At 43.0% G+C, this 16,998-nt stretch overlaps 1 protein-coding gene across 1 annotated transcript in view; it reads left to right on the top strand.

Moving 5' to 3' along the window:
• CACNA1C (calcium voltage-gated channel subunit alpha1 C) overlaps window positions 1–16,998 on the top strand; it is a 714,429-nt gene that overhangs the window by 621,587 nt on the left and 75,844 nt on the right. The window contains exons 31-32 of the mRNA XM_074938754.1: window positions 10,929–11,012; window positions 11,586–11,669. Of these exons, the coding sequence (XP_074794855.1) occupies window positions 10,929–11,012; window positions 11,586–11,669 (168 nt within the window). The remainder of the gene's footprint in view (window positions 1–10,928; window positions 11,013–11,585; window positions 11,670–16,998) is intronic.

Here is a 16,998-nt window from a genome sequence, read left to right as displayed (position 1 = left end):
AAGGTCACATAGCACATCTGTGGCAAAGGCAAGCAAAAAACCTGAATCTCCCAATAGCCATTCCTGGGCTTTAGCCATAAGACTGTCTTTCCCTTTTACAATAGACTTTGCATTTGCAATTACCTGTTTGCCAGGGATTAGAAGTGCAATGCAGAGATGTTGTGAGGGTATTTGAATATGTGGCCGCTGGTGTGGCAGGGGGAATGACCCTCTTTTCTAGTTCAGTTATGCAGAATTGAATACTAACGTGTGTCTTCCTGTATGTCTGAACAGTACCTAGCACATCTGGGCTGCTACCGTAATGTAAGTAAGTAAGTGATTAATAATTAGATCTATACATAAAGGATCAAATATAAAGGATCAGGTACATGGGCTAGAGGGCCCTTCAATAGACTTGCTCTGTCCATTGCACCCCCTACACGTAGTCATTAATTACATCTGCCTATGGCTGGTAGGGGACAAAGGTAATTAACATTCCTGTGCTTAGGAAAGCATAAGGACTGCTTCCTCCATGCACCTCTGCGAGGAGGGGCATAGAAGGGCAGGGAGGAGAGGCCATGAGCCCATGTCCCCTCCTCACTGGCCTGAGAAGTTGGTTAGATGGGCAGCAGGTTTCACCCTGCATGCCTGGGGAGCCTTGGAAAGATGGAGTCCAGGTGGAGGAAGAAAGCAGAAATGGGATTAGGGAGGGATTGTGCCTCCTATAACAGTATTCCCCACAGTTCCGCCAGGTTGGTGTGGATCCACCCCACCCCAAACATGAGTCAGTGGCTAAATGCCATTCATGCACAGAGCACATGTGAAAGGGTTTGTTGCAGAACAAGCACCAAGGTGGCTGTTGTTGTTTATTATGGGCCCTCAGACAGATACCATTGTGACTCTGTTCCATAAAGCCTATTAGATGAAGGGGTCATCTGAAGAAAGGGAAACCGCATTCCTTTTATTTAGAGTGCAGGCTCATTAGGTTAAAAAATACATTTGAAATAGACAAAAGCCCACTGAACAACAAACACTCCAATACAGAGTAATGTAACAAACTACACAGCAGGGGACTCAGGAACAGGATTGCTCTGCTAACATCTTTCAGACTACAGGCCTCAACACAGCAAATAGTGGATCTAGTCCCTTATGCAAACATCCAAGGAATCCTCATTGGTGCTTCCTTTAGATTTCAATGAGTTTTTAAGTCAAAGATGACTGTATGATCTGCAAACCATAAATCCCATTTGTTGTTGAACCTACTGTACCAGTTGTGGGACACTGATCATTAGCAGAAATGTAAAGGAGAGGAAAGCAGGCAATGTAGTTACATTTCACAGATATAGGAGGCAGCTACCGCAGCCAAACAAATTGTGCAATGTGAAAAGTATTCATTGGATAAATGAAATAGAGGGAATTGGATTGATAACAGGACACAAAGCCTTACACAGATTTCTAGGTCATTGGTTCCAATTGAGCCCTGGTCAGCAGGGATCAAAATTCTTTACTCTGAACACTAGTCGACATCCTGTATGAAATGAGCTATTTTCCTAGTGGATGGGGTCCATGTCACATAAAAAAGCAGCACAATTGGTCCCAATTGATCTCTTTGTTGGCAGTCCCAGTGGAGAGACCAAGAATTGAATGAACATGGAGAATGAACTCCCTTTGCCCTTAGAAGTGTTCCCCACTTTGTCATGGTGGAAGCACATTGGTGAGAGATACGGAGGATGTTTGCACTGCCACTGCCCAGGTGCTTATAGGATAGAGGACATCCTCCTTCTGGGATTGACAGTCCAACACCTTTCAACAACACAAAATGTATCCTGTACTCTTTATTATTAATCATATGTAACTGTTCCAATTTTCTCCAGCAAGGGCTGTGCAGTGTGATTAGCCAACCTCCTGGAGGACTGATAGGTAATCTGGTAGGCAAAGATAAATACAAAGATGCTGAATAGGAGCTTCGTTAAGGAGGGACCTTTTCCTTCACAGTAAACGTACCCAGGGAATTTGCATATTTCTGCAACATTGTGACAGATTTATTTCCAGTCTGGCACTTGAGGGTTTTAATGTCATTATGAGTGATCAAAAATAATGATATAACTACACAATGCAGCGGTGTGGGAAGCACAGTATTAGCTATTACTCTTTATTAATATAGAAAATTATTAACGCTGTGTTAAAAGCACAGTGGGATGGTGCACTGGGGTCTCATTCACAATGGTGCCTGCAGCAACAGCAGCTGCACTGAAAGGGAACAATATCAGGGAAAAGTAACTTGTTCTCACCCACAGAAGGGAAATCCCAAACCTCTGTCACCTCAGACAGGCGTATACAAAATGGTCAAAAGTTCTCACAGGTTCTCTTCATTTAGCAACAACACCAAATAACAGGGTACAGCAAGGCCCCATCTACAGTACTTTCTATCCCGTTAGGAAATGATATGTCAGAGGCTGTGTTGCCTAGGAATAAGGCACTGGACTGTGGCCAAGAGACCTGATTTCTATCCCCCACTCTGCCACTGGCCAGATTGTGCAGATTCTTTACTGCTCTGTGCTTTTCAGTTTCCCCAAGCGTAAAATGGGCATAGTGATGCTGACCCTCCTTTATAATACACTTTGAGATCGATGCATAAGAGCAAGTATTGGTGATGGTCTTATTCTATAGATGGAAAAACTATACTCTCTGTAAAATAAGGGCCTTTTTGAAAAATACAGAGAGAAAACTACAGTAAACCAAACAGTCTAAAAACATATGATGCATATCTCTCAGGACTGTCACTTGAGTGTAGAGTTGTTCCAGTGGGCCACCTTACCTCTGTACCAGCCATGCCAAACAAGACGTCCAGCTCCATCTCATGGCACCTACATGAACAGAGTTTGTATCCCCTCCTAAGACATCTCTCACTGATTCTGGATGCTTTCCAGTCTGTTACCACTTCCTAACTCATCATCCACCAAAATAAGGATAAAAAATTCTTCATTTCCAGAGATGTGCAGGCAGAAGCCTCCACTCACAAATCCACCATCGCATCCCAATTGTCATTGTATTTAAAGAACATGGGATCTGTTTCAGAAAGAGGGAAGTGAAGCTGATTTTTTTTTTTTAAAGCAAAGCATTTGCTCCTGTTCTCAGGTAGAAGTAGCTATGGAAAGCTGGACTACTAGAGTCCTGGAAGCATCAGTTATAAAGGTCAATGATTGGTCGCTGTGTCCTTACCTGTTGCTAGAAATATATCTGCTCATAGTTATTTTTTGCAGGGGACAGCTTCCTTTGGGTCATGCTCCCTTCCCTAAAAAGAGGAAACCTCTTTTATATCCTCTTTTGCCAGAGGATGTTGTGAAGGCCAAGACTATAACAGGGTTCAAAAAAGAACTAGATAAATTCATGGAAGATAAGTCCATCAATGGCTCTTTGCTAGGATGGGCAGGGATGGTGTCCCTAGCCTCTGTTTGCCAGAAGCTGAGAATGGGCAACAGGGGATGGATCACTTGATGATTACCTGTTCTGTTCATTCCCTCTGGGGCATCTGGCATTGGCCACTGTCGGAAGACAGGATACTGGGCTAGATGGACCTGTGGTCTGACCCAGTATGGCCATTCTTATGTTCTCTTATGTTCTTATAGCAAAGTCCAGCTTTTTGTTCTTTCCTCCTCCTCCTGTGCTGGTGTCTTGGTGCATTCTCTCTCATACTTATTTGCTGGATCATGACAGAACCTGTTAATTATAGCCTTTGGGGAGTCCACCAATGTAGAAATGTGTACTTTCTCCCTAATGCGACATGATAGCAAATTGCACATGGTTATCAATATACAGAACATGATATGTTCAGGCATAGCTAGCCATCGCAGCCATTTTTCAGTCTTTCCATCAAGTCAGTGTTCTAACTGGAGTGTAAGGTTTCCTGTGGGTTACATCCTCCTACCATGACCACGGGGTATTCATGATGATGTTATTCTTGGAAAGAGCCCATGGCTCTTTACAGAGCTTCACTGGATCGAAAGGGTTCCACCTGAATGAAGATCAAGAAGCTGATTTCATTGTTCCGGGGTACCAGCAATGGAGATAGGGGAGCATTCAATTCCTATTCTTGTGTTCATGTTTTTATGTCAGGGAGGCCTGAAACATAGGTGCGTGCAGGCTCTTGCCATTCCTTACCCTCCTTTCCCACAAAACTAAGAAGAATCCAAGCCAACAACAACAACAGTTTTACAGGAGGGTTTCATCTAGTGGCAGTCATTTTTCAGAGTCATTATTCTCCATCCCTTCCCACTGTGCAGCCTGAAAGATATTCCTGCCACCACTAGGAGGCGCTTTCACTGCTGGGTGCCACCTCCAGAGATACAAGGAATCGCCTCTGCCGTGCTTCTAACCTGATCTATGGCACAGGCACCCTGAGGTCACACATTGAATTTCAGACCTCACACATGACTGAGTGCTTATATACCACAATGACAGCTACCTAGAAAAATGAAGAAACTAAAGATATGAAACCAACTGCACTATCATCCAGGTGGGAAAGGACCTATTTGATTATTTGCAAGCGAACATAGTGCTGGGCGATATGAACTGGAGTGTAAGATCTGGAAATGGAAGTCCTTTAGCCACAAAACATATACAATACAGACTGTTGCAGGGCAGGCATCCTCAGCATTGCCCTTACTCCTGATCTGGAGACACCTCCTCTAAGGAAAAAGAGTAGTTCAGATTCTATAAGTATTTTCTTTCTTCTAAGACTGCCAGCCAGGAGGCCAGTTAGTGCCAGTTGGGGTGAAGATTTTCCATGTGTGTGCATAAGAGAGAGATGGGGACTCTTGTCCACTGGGAACAAAACAGAGACCAGTAACCCATTTTAGATACTGCACCTTGTCAAACAGTAATCAGAGGATAATAATTTTTGGTCACTGATAATCTGAGCCAGATTCAGCCAGAGACCTAGAAATGAACGTATCTATGTTCTATTACCAATCACAGAGCCATCCAGCCCCTGCAACATCTTTGATTCTGACATGCTAGGGACAATATGTCTGGGCGGTCCATTAAATCCCAGGAGAAAACCACCTATCTGCTTTCGGTAGCTTCCTAATGTGGGAAATATGAGAGCTCATGAATCAGAAGTGAGACTGAAGTGTAAAATAAAGATATCCAGGTTATTAAAAATGAGTCCTACCCTAAAATGATGGGGCTGCTTTCTTGTTAAATAAGCAAAGAGCAGCACCATGTTCCTTTAAAAACACTGGGATTTTTGGAACTGACTCAGAAGTTGAAGAACTTGTCTCCTTTGACTGTTTATAGCTTTGATGGAGTACAGGATTTGTGTGGTTCCCTGCAGGAATGACTCATTACGACAAGCAGTAGGTGAATTGCAATGACTCTGTCTCTCAAAATTAATCCATCAATGAGTGAGAGCTGATAGTATGCAAATAGGTGCTGTTTTCTTACAGTCTGTCATGATCTGCAAGCAGCTGCATCCTCCAGTTTATTTCTTCTCTTCTAGGCACTGCTAATTTCCATGATTGCTGTTATGGCTAAATGGCATCTTAACATAATTTGCATTATCTCTATTTGATGTCAGTTGTTATTGTAGCTTTGTAATATTCTGCAGAATACATGTGATTCTCTCAGATATGCCGGTGAGACTGTGTGCCAAGATTCAAATGATGGAATATATGTGATTCAGTTTAAATTTCTTCATAAAGAGATGCCCCCTTGCCTTGCCAGTTTCCAGAGAAGGCTCTTTCAGTAAAAGCCCAGAGGTGAACCACACAACTCCAAGTGGCCTGCAGGAGTTTCAAAAATGTATTCCCGTGTTGAACATGAAGGTACTGTGCTAGTACCAGATTGTGGCTTTGCAGATCATCAGCAAAGTCTGAGTTGCTGTCCATTCCAATCAAACAACTTTTGCTCTCCTAAGAAACCACATTCCTTATCAGGAAGTCATCCTTGAACCAGCCCCTATCCCTCCCTCCCATAAACTCCCTCTTCCAACAGACACCTGGCTTAAGACTAATGTTTCTTTCCATTGTCTAGACTTGCAGATTTATTTCAGGTACTCTGACACCAGGTCATCCTGTCAGTATTCTTTCCTGTAAGTTCCCCCATCTTCTCTCTCTCTCTCTTTCCCCCTCCCTTTTTATATCTTTCCCATTTTTCTGCAGTATTGTAGCAGCTTCTTCCATTGGGGACCATCTGACCTACATTCAGATCCCACCCAATAGAAACACTGAGGCTTTGCTGCACCCTTTAGCTACATATGTTTTACAGTGGAAGAGACTAGTTAATTTTTGCAAACCTTGTAGTAAGAGTGCATTGAGCACCTGTGGCTAAGCAAAGAAATATCTGCACATCAGTTAGCACAGAGATGACCCTGTACTCCTAACCCAGCTGGGATCACTATTCAGCACCCCACCCCCTTTTCCCCTCAGGAATTCTGTGCATGGGATAGCCTGGTTTGTGCTAGAACTGTCCCGCACAGTTCCTTATTTTGAGTGCCAAGTGACTATGAGCTCAGACCTTCAGACAGGCTCTTGTGGGCAAATTTCTCTGCTGTTAACAAGACTTCCCAACTACTGTACTTAGGAGTATTTTCACAGAATGTAAAAGCCATGGTCTCCAGAGATCACAGTGGCTCCATTAGTACTGAAACAAACTGCAGTATCTTGTTAGCTGAACTCAACAGCCAAGAAACCTAAAGATGATTGGCATATTCATTCTGAAGTGATACAGTGTCTGCTCCCCTGCACAAATGAGATTCCGCTCCAGTCAGTCACTGCATATGTATGATCAACTTGTCATTACTTAATTGATCCTGGGGTGATTTGCTATCAGTTCCTTTTTGGGGGGAGTGCAGAGAGGGGCAGAAAATGTATGTGTTTTATTGTAATGATGGGTACTTCATGCTCATGAGTAACCAATCTAGCCTCCCCCCACACAAGCTCCATAGATATCATGTACTCCAAAAAATTCCCACAAGGGGGTGACTGCAATTCTTCAGTAAATCCCAGGAGAGTTCAGCACAGTGGTATGTAACTCTATGGCTGAAGACAGGGTGAGCGTCTCCCTTTAAGGGTAAATTATGGTATTGCACTCTAAATTCCTCTATTGCAAAAATAAACAGTGCCTTCAGTTCACTTCCCCCTCCTTCCCTGGGGGAAAAAAAATCAAAACTTTCTGGTGGGAAAAATAGTTTGGAACTGCTACCTCTTTATTTGACTGAAAGCTCCTTCCTCAGTCAGCTTGCCTTTCATCATCCACCCTGATTCTCTCCAACAAGGAATCTGGCTTTGAGAGGTACTTCGAGGTCATAACAAGCAAATCCCAAGGGGGTCTAATTCACTCTCAATATGTGCTTGTAACTCTTGACAAGATTACAAACTGTAATCCAAAACCAAGCAATCACATGGGCAGTTTTCAGATGATGTCTCTAAGAAGGATTGGCTTTTAAGAAAGGATTTAATTAATTTCCACCAAGCAAAATATTCCTTGCACCTTATTTGAAGACTATAAGCAGCAGCGCTCTATGATTTCTTTAGACTGTATGACTGTGAATAATATCTTCTTGATTCAAGCCCCCCTTTTTGCTGTAGAGAGGGGTCAGGAGAGGAGGAGGGAAATGATTTTAAAATGATATTTTTGAATTCAGTTCTTAAAACATTGAACTGTTGGGTGTGGGGATGAATAAAACTGGAAGAGTATCAGTGGTTCCTCTTTATCAAACAACCCAGTGTGTGAGGAAGAGTTCTTTGAGTGTGCCTCACACATGGGCAACAGTGGGTCATTACAGGGTGTGACTCCTATGGAGACTAAGGTGACAAGACCATGACTCATGACTCTCAGAATGAGCCAATGGCTGACTGGGATCAGCAGAGCTGCCATTTGAGGGAAGCCATGGTTCAAAACATGGGCCCATTTTCTGACATCAGTAATTCCAGTGTAAACCCCAGTAACTCCATGGAAGTAAATGAAGTGACTCCAGATTTATTTTGGTGTAACTGACAGCAGAATCATGCCTATTAAATTCTGATGAAAAAAGGAACCTCTGCTCTGAGGGCCCGATTTTGCCTTGGGATCTAGATACACAGCTCCCTTTGGGCCACATACTGCTTGGTTATGTCAGTGCAATGCGGTTGACTTCAGTGATGTTATGTTACTGTAACTGAGAGGATTGGATCCACTGGCTTCCATGGTCATCTGAAGACAAAATTTGGCCCCAGTGGTCACCCTGATGTTACACCAATTGTGAAAATTGGCTGTTGGGCTGGGAGTCCAGATATTCATTAAAAGCAAATGGCCAACTTGGTTAGGCCCAAACTGTGATCTGCTGTAAAGTTGGTATAATCTGATGGTGGCATCTCCCGTGCTTGCTTAAAAGCTGTTTAAACCATACAAAGTATCCATGGATTTAAAAGTAAACAGCTACCATTTTGGTGGGCACAGTCCCAAATAACCAAACAGATATGAACTTTACCCCTGTTGCTGCATAAAAGCAAACTCAGATTTCCTATTTCAAGAGCTGTCTGGAATCCCACTGAAATCCTTCATGGGACTGGTAGATGAACACAGAGAAGGAAATGGAAGGTAGATATGTTACTGGGTCTGATCCTGCAGATCTTCAATATGTGAGCTCTGCCACTACCTCAGTGGGACTGTACTCATGAAGAAAGGCTGTGGGATTCGGCCCACTGTCTTCTGCTTTATTCTCTTGATTCTTCAAGTGCCCTCAGGGCTGAGGTCATGTCAGGTCACAAAGGCACGTTCTTGGAGCTCCGTGTGATCTGTATATGTTCTTTATTTGTTCAAAATGTGAGTGCCTTTACAGTTTAATCTGCCATTCTCTCCCTCCCCTTCCCCTTGGTGAACTCTAATTACATTTTTATTCCAGGTCCATCTGGTTGCTAGAAATGCTGGAGATCACTGCTGTGCTCATGCTAATGTTTGCTGTGTATTTTCTAGGCTGGATGCTGAATAATAATATTCCCTAAATTTGCTTTTGCTCCTGTTTCCTCTCCCCAAGTAGCAGACTGTGTAATATGGGATATGAAGTGGGAAATTTGCACTCACTGGGCAAATTTTTTTTAAGAGTTCAGGTTTTGAACAAACCTGTTTCATGTTTGCACACGAAAACGTTCGCTGTGTTTTTCAGAATGGGTTTTCTTTTCTTGTTTCTCTTTTCAAAATCCATTCTAACAATTCCCCTCACAGCAACTGTCTGGTGTGTACTCAGTCAGAAAGTGGGGTTTGCATGTTTGTTTGTTCTGCCCAAGGCGTGGCCCATAAATGTGAGAGTTCTCTAGTCCAGAAGAATCCATCTGGGCTGTCTTCCAGAGTTCAGAAGGGAACTCCTAGCCAGTGTCTGACCCAGATATTGGTTGTGCCCACAACAATCTCAGGTTCCCAAGCCTGGCTTTTGCAGTGCCAGCGGTGGGATTATTTTTTCTCCCCTCTTTTCTTTCTGCAATACTGTCTGGGAACTCAGGCTCACACTTTACCCATGACCTGACTTTCCAGCACTAAGAATAGCAAGTGTAGTGCAACTTAGGTTCAATATCGCTGGAAACAAGACACAGCTGGGAATCAGGGAAGTCAGATTAGTCCATCCTTCTGCAACCAAAATACATAACAGGAGTACAGGAGTTCCTGTTTGTTTGTTCCTAAAATTGAAGAAAAGGGGGATCATATACGAAAGGGGAGCTCTTGGCAAAGATATTTTGCAAATCTTGATGAATTCTCTTGAGAGTAACTGTAAAACTTTGCTCAAGATATTAATTTGAAAAAGAGACAGACAACCAGAAGCTCAGCAGCCAGACTGAATAAGGCCTTTCTGAAAAGGATGCTGGATCCTAGCTCCCCTTACTGCCCAGGATCATTGGGGTGGATGGTAGGCAGTGGAGGCTGGTGCCACCTGAAGGTTGGTAGGCAAATTGGACACATAAAGTTGCCCTCAGCATCAATTCACAGAGTGGGTAAAATATCATAATGTATTTGACTTAAAGCAGCGAGAGCTGAGGACCCTCCACTGGGGTGTGGGGAGGCAACAGGCAGGATCTCATAAAGAGCCTGGAGAATAACACTAACATAAGACCATAAGAGCGGCCATACTGGGTCAGACCAATGGTCCATCTAGCCCAGTATCCTGTCTTCCAGCAGTGGCCAATGCCAGGTGCCCCAGAGGGAATGAACAGAACAGGTAATCATCAAGTGATCCATCCTCTGTCACCCATTCCCAGCTTTGGGCAAACAGACACTCGGGACACTTAAGAGCATGATTTTGCATCTCTCTTGCTAAGAGCACCAGTCTGCCTCAATGCCTTGAAGAGAAGAGCTAAGGCACAATCAGTAGAAACTGTTGGTGCCTTGCAAATCCACAAAGGGTGTTTGGGCAGAGAACCAAACATGATAACCAATGAGTTGTAAAAGCTCCTTCTAACCCATCTCCTGATTTTATCAGGCCCCTCTTTCTCTTTTCTTAAGAGACACCTGGTCTTTCATAGCCCCAGCACAGTCCATTACAGCCTGAATGTGGACCCAGTGGCCATTTCTCATTTGCAGCATGGGAGTGAATACTGGCGAGAACCAAGGGTCACCATTCCTTTACCCCTCCCCGCAAAATTACACAACCCAGGAAAACCAGAATAGCGGAAGGTGTTAGGTTACTTGGAGAAAGGTGGCTCTGACACCTGAAGGACTCAGTCCTGCAACCCCTACTCACAGAGCAGTCCTTACTCAAGCAGGGAGTCCAACTGGCTTCAGTGCTTACATTGGCTGGAGAAAGGGCGGCTCGCATAAGAGATGCAAGAATTGGTCTTTGGTCTCTAAACCAGTGCGCAGATTTAAGAGCAAAACTGCTTGAGGTATCAAGGCAATAATTCTAATGGTAATTTTGAACTGTTTTTGTCTGTCTAACATTCCTTTTTAATCCCCATCCTGCCTGCCCCTTCCTTATGTAGGGTTACTTTAGTGATCCTTGGAATGTTTTTGACTTCCTCATCGTAATTGGCAGCATTATAGACGTCATTCTCAGTGAAACTAATGTGAGTATTACTCTACCCTCCCCAGGATACCACCACCACCACCACCTCCTCCTCCTCCTCCTCTGTTTCCTTCTCTCTCTCTTTTTTCTGGTTTTTTTCCCCCCTCTAGTCATGCTTTTATTGAACTTGCCGTCGTCCTTCTCCTTCTCCCAGGGAAAAAAAAAGGAGGGGGAACCGCCTCCTTCTTTTTCACTTGTCATAGCACGCCCCCGGCTGTGACTGGTGAAAGCGCACAGAGTTTGGGGTGTGTGTGCTTTTTTTCCCTCCAAAGGGTAGACATGCTTGAGTGTAACTTTCTAACTAACCAGGCTTTTGTTGATACCCTCCATCATGTGAAACTTTACAGAGGTTTGAGCAGCCAGTACTATAAAGTGGTAAGAGACTATTTAATATGCCCACGTAACCTCTTTCTTTTCTTATTTTTTTCTCTTCTCTCCCTCTTTCATGCTTTTTTTTGTTTTTGTTTTATTTTTGTTTTAATATTTTTTTACCTTTTTTCCTTTCTTTCTCTCTCTCTCTCTCTCTCTCTCTCTTTCTCTCTCTCTCTTTCCTCGGCTTCTCTGCCACATGCAGCACTATTTCTGTGATGCATGGAATACATTTGACGCCTTGATTGTTGTGGGTAGCATTGTTGATATAGCAATCACCGAGGTGAACGTAAGTAGCTGGCGTCTGTCCATGATCGTGCCTGCTCTAACATTCATTTGTCTTTCCCGGTTTTCTTTTTGTTTCTTCCCCCCACTCCTCCTTTTAAGGATTGTTTTTGTTGTTTTGAAAATTTCTTTTATTTTTTGTTTTCTTTTGTTTTGACTTTTGGAACGACTTAGAGAACTTTTTGACTGTTGCATCATTTTCTTTCCCTCATAATCAGCCTGGCATGAGTAAAACTGTATAGCAGGAAAATCAATGGGAAATGTGGAGTGTAAGTGAGAGTGAGATATGTGCCATGGGAAGTTGCAGAAGTAGTCCCAGTCCAGGACTCTCCATGGCATTGTGATACTTTCCACTCCACAGAGGTCTAAAGGCAACTCTTTCGAGGTGGAACTGTGGGAACCAAACCTAGAATCTTTTGTGTAGATGCGCCTTGGTCTTCCTCCAAACAAATCCCAGCACCCCAGTAGCCACCGAGAAACCTGTCCCTACTTTTCCATTTTCATTTGAGATCAGGTAAACTGGGTAAAAAAAAATCTATTATTTTACAGGGTAGTTTCCACCCTATGCCTTGGTTCCCCCACCACTCCAAAAAAATCCATAGAAAATGTACATGGCCATGTCTCATTTGATTTCCCACTGGACACATTTACACATCACAAAATCCACCAGCACAGTTGGCACTAATTAGCACCACTTCTGGTTATCTCAGCAGGCAGGTCAAGGATTGAATGGCCCCTGGAGACTGAAGTGAGTAGCATAAGGTTTATAAAGAATATATTTTACCCGCAAACTTCATTGTTTTTTTGATGGGACAGGACAGAATTACAGAATTAGTGGATGAAGGAAACATAGGAGCTATAGTACGTTACATTTAGATTTGAGTTAAGCATTTGATACTTTAGGCCAGCTTTTACTGAAAGCAATGCAAAACTCCCATAGACATCAGTGGAACAAGAATCTCAATAAATCATATTTGGAAACTTAAATCAAAATGACTTGGACAGGAGCACAATCATGGGGATTGAAATCTGGCTAAAAGACCATAAAAATAGCCTGGTGTATCAAGTTGGGAGGAGGGCTCTCAGGGTACCACAGGTTTACCCTTATTTAATGTCTTCATCAATGATCTGGAAGAGGGAGTAAATACATTGATGAAATGTGCAACTACACTATATGAGAGTGAGTTAAAAAAAAACAGGACAGAAATATAATACAAAGGGACTTAAAGAGTTTAGAAACATGGACAATAAAATAACAAAGAAATTTAGTTTAGAGAAACCTGAGAAGTAGAAATACTGCAAAAAGGTGTTAATGGATAGCAAATTAGACATGAATTTGCAATGTGATGTGGCAGCAGAAAAGGCCAGTGCAGTTTTGAGTTGTATATGTACAGTAGAGGTATCATATCATGTAGCAGAGAAGTAATAGTGCCCTGCTGTAACTTTACCTGGGATGCTGCATTAGGTTTTGGGCACCCCACTACCAGAAAGATATTGACAAATTGGAGGGAATTCAAAGAAGGGCAGTTAAAATGATTTAGGGAGTGGGGAGAGTGATTTGTCTGTGGAAAACTGAAGAGTTCTCCATATATATTGCTTGTCGAAGAGACAACTAAGGACTTGTCTACATGGTGCACCCCAGTGTGGAGCATGCTAACTGGCCTGCGTGGCCACTACTGGTGAGCACTAGAAGTTCCCTAGTGCTCGTTAATGTAGTCCTGTTTCAAACATTAGGGAACTTCTAGTGCACACAAATGGCCACACAGTTCAGTTGGTGCGCGACATACTGGTGCGCATTAGAATTTGCTCCCCAGCTAGTTTGCACTAAAGCACCATGCAGACAAGCCCTAAGAGGGCAGCCTGGAAATAGTCTACAAACACTGAAAGGGTGCAAACCTCAAAGATGGAGAGGCATCATATAGCATAGGCATGGGAGACAGGAGCCAAAGGGCCATTCCTCCCTGCACACACTTTTTTCATGATGGCTGCCCCTGCACCATGGGCCAAATGTGAGTGAGTGGCATTGCAACCTGGTGCACAGGGTTGCAGTGCCACTCAAATTTGGCAAATTTTGGTTGCTTGGCCCTCCCACTTTTAAAATCCTCCAGTGCCCATCATATAGGGTAGGGAAAAGGGAATAATAATTAGAAGTAATGAAGTGCGAATTATGCTAAATATTTCTCCTGGCTGAGAGATTAATCTATGGAATAATCTTTCAAGTAAAATGATGGAAGTCCATTCATTAGGAACATTTAAAGCCTGAATATATACTATAGGGAACAACCCTGCTCTGGTGGGGAGACACATTTGATAACTGAGTCCATCTTTTCAGTAAAAAGAAAAGGAGTACTTGTGGCACCTTAGAGACTAACAAATTTATTTGGGCATAACATCTCCCCACTGTATTTTCCACTGAATGCATCCGATGAAGTGAGCTGTAGCTCATGAAAGCTTATGCTCAAATAAATATGTTAGTCTCTACGGTGCCACAAGTCCTCCTTTTCTTTTTGCGAATACAGACTAACACGGGGCTGCTACTCTGAAACATCTTTTCAGTGTAATTCCCATGATTTCTTCCCATGTAGAAGGTTTGAGGCACCTTGTCAGGGTGTTGTAGGGAAGCTCATGCTATTGCTGCTCATGCTGTACCTGCTGTATGGATAAACAGAAGTCTTCAGGGCTGTCAATATGATATGCTTCATTACCATGGAATTTGTACATGAAAAAAGGGAAGAATAGACCAAACACGGCCCCCTCTCTTTTCCACCCCTGTCTGAATTCAAAAGCATTTGTTTTCAGTCTAGCTCCTAAATCTGTCAGCTTTGTATTTCAAAATACATTGAAAAGTATGATAAATGGCATACCTCTATAAGACCATATCTGTCCAAATAAACAATTGTCTTTCTCAGCTGAGAATACAGGCAGGGGCAGCCCTATTCCCTGAATAGAAAGTACCAATGGCACTTAGTGATGGTCCCTGTGTCCCCTCTAAAGAATTCCCTCCTACTATACAGTTCCCACAGATTTCTGCACATGTCTTTTGTTACCTGGCATGTTTAAATCTTCTCTCTTTATCTAGGCAAGTCCTTTGCTCTAAGTTCCTAACATTTGTTACTAAAAAAATGAATCATTGTTACGCAATCTTTTGATGCACTGATAAATGAGCAGCAGCTAAGGATGGAGTTTGTTCTGAAATGTTTGAAATCCCCTTGAACTTATAACACTGTTGAATAAGAGAATGTGTTGTATGTTGGTGTGTCCTCTCAGATTCCCTTCCTGCTATCAGCACTTGGTATACTACAGTTTTAGCAGATGGGCATTGGAAATAGCAGCCCACATCAAACGGACAGTTGTCATCTTCCCAATAAGTGTGATGTAGTTTATCGATGCATCCCTCCCCTTCTCTTAAGGAGCTTGCTGCTTGCTCACTGTTTGTGGGTCTGAGCAAACCTGCCTTGTTTGTCTGCATACTGTCTTGTCTTGTTCCAAAAGACTTGGAGTCTGAAAAAGCGAGAAAACACACACACACACACACTCCACTAGATGAAGAGCTTTACACCCCTCAGGATCAATTAAGGTGCTTCTGCCCACCTGATTAGCAATTGACCAAGCTTAGTTTGAGATAGGGTCTCAGAAGGTGCTGGTAGCATTCCATATAATCATTTCTTGAAAGTGAACCTATCTGGCTCAGCTTCCTTTATCATAAGAAATTGTAGATGTGTGGATATGTATGAAGACTCCATGAATTCTACCAGAGACCTTCCCATGCAGATCAGATTACCTGGGAAGCACTTATGCACTACAGCAATAGGTGCTATGGAAAACCCTAAGATAGATCAATAGGTGCCTCGGTTTGTGTGTAGCTTTACGCTCACGTCTGTGTGTGCAAACTGCATGCACTGGGTTTCCCCTCGACAAGTTTTTTAAATTGTTAAAAGAGAAATTCCCAGATCAAAAACTTCATTCGGATGTGGGGGGCAGAGGCTTTTGTGAGTGTATTCCTTTGGTTGTAGTATATGTTCCTGAATGTATTTGGATAGCTATGTGTAGGGCTACAGATCTACCTGAGAGTGTGCATCTCTTTAGATCTGAATCAGTGTGTATGCGTGTATGTATTTGTGTGCACAGGTAACCCGTTGGTGAGGGTATGTTACAGGTCTCCCTCAGTGCCAGTCCTTACGGGATATGATTTGTTACAGCCCCCAGCTAGAGAGGCTTGGCTTTTTGTCTCAAGATGTAGTAGCTCATGCTTTTAGCTCTCGAGGTCCCCGGTTCAATCCCAGATGTGTCAGCCAAGAGGGAGGTGGTCACACGCGCACACATGGGTATGCATGGTTGTTGATGGAGTTGTGTGCGCCTTGGAGTAGGTGTGTGGGTGGGTGTTTTGTATATGGCTGAATATATGAACACAGTATCTGAGTGTATGTGTATATCTTAAATCTGCACATCTGTTGGAGTGCGTTTGGGCGGCTGAAAATATCTGAGAGCATAAGTACATAGACATGTTTATCTGCATGCTTTTGGGTGACTGTACACATGCATGTATATCTCAGTGTGTGTGCATGTTTGTTAGCATGCCTCTGTGTTCAGCATTCTAATTAGAAGGTTTGCAGTTGGGTCAGATCCTGAGGTTCTCCTCAGTTTTTCTCAGTCCTTACACAGGCAACCCCCCAATGAAGCCATCTCAGTGACATTGAAGTGAATTCACCACTAGTGCACATTGCACCAAGCTCAGGCCTACTTCTAAGTTGAGGTTTAGAATGCATTTCAGTAACGACTCTCTCAGCTGTACCTTTCAGAGATACAGTGACAGGTCTCACACCACTCACTGTGCACAACAGACACAGAGTTAGTTTAAGATCTCGCATATGAGAAAACTTCAGGTAGTGACACAATTTCTGCCAGATTCACTTTTACATTGGCTTATTTTCAAGCCCATTGTGTAACTACATTTTCAAAACTTCGTCTCTCAATTTTAACAAATGTTGCACAGCTAAATTCTCTCCCACAAAATGCTTTAAAAATGTAACCCTAAGCATTTGATTATTTCAGTTGCCTTTCATGGCTGAGTGTATATTTTTGGCCACTCCTAAGAAGCAGCTAAACTTATTTATTTATTTACTTACTTACCTTTAAATTCTGGCATTTAAAAAATTAATTCCAAAGCAGAAGCCAGGTCTGCCAAATTTCAGCCATCAGTGAACGCCAAGACCTAGCTCCTGAGAATAGAATTCATGATGCTCTAATGGCTGGGGCTAGAAGTCAGGACTTGTGGATTTTATTCCCTGCTCTGGCTTACTGTGTGACCTTGGATTTAATGGCTCTATGCCTCA

The sequence above is a fragment of the Natator depressus genome, chromosome 1 (assembly GCF_965152275.1).
Source record: "Natator depressus isolate rNatDep1 chromosome 1, rNatDep2.hap1, whole genome shotgun sequence".
In the NCBI taxonomy this organism is placed as follows: Eukaryota; Metazoa; Chordata; order Testudines; family Cheloniidae; genus Natator; species Natator depressus.
Note: the sequence above shows the minus strand (reverse complement) of the source record. Positions and strands in the feature narration are given on the sequence as shown.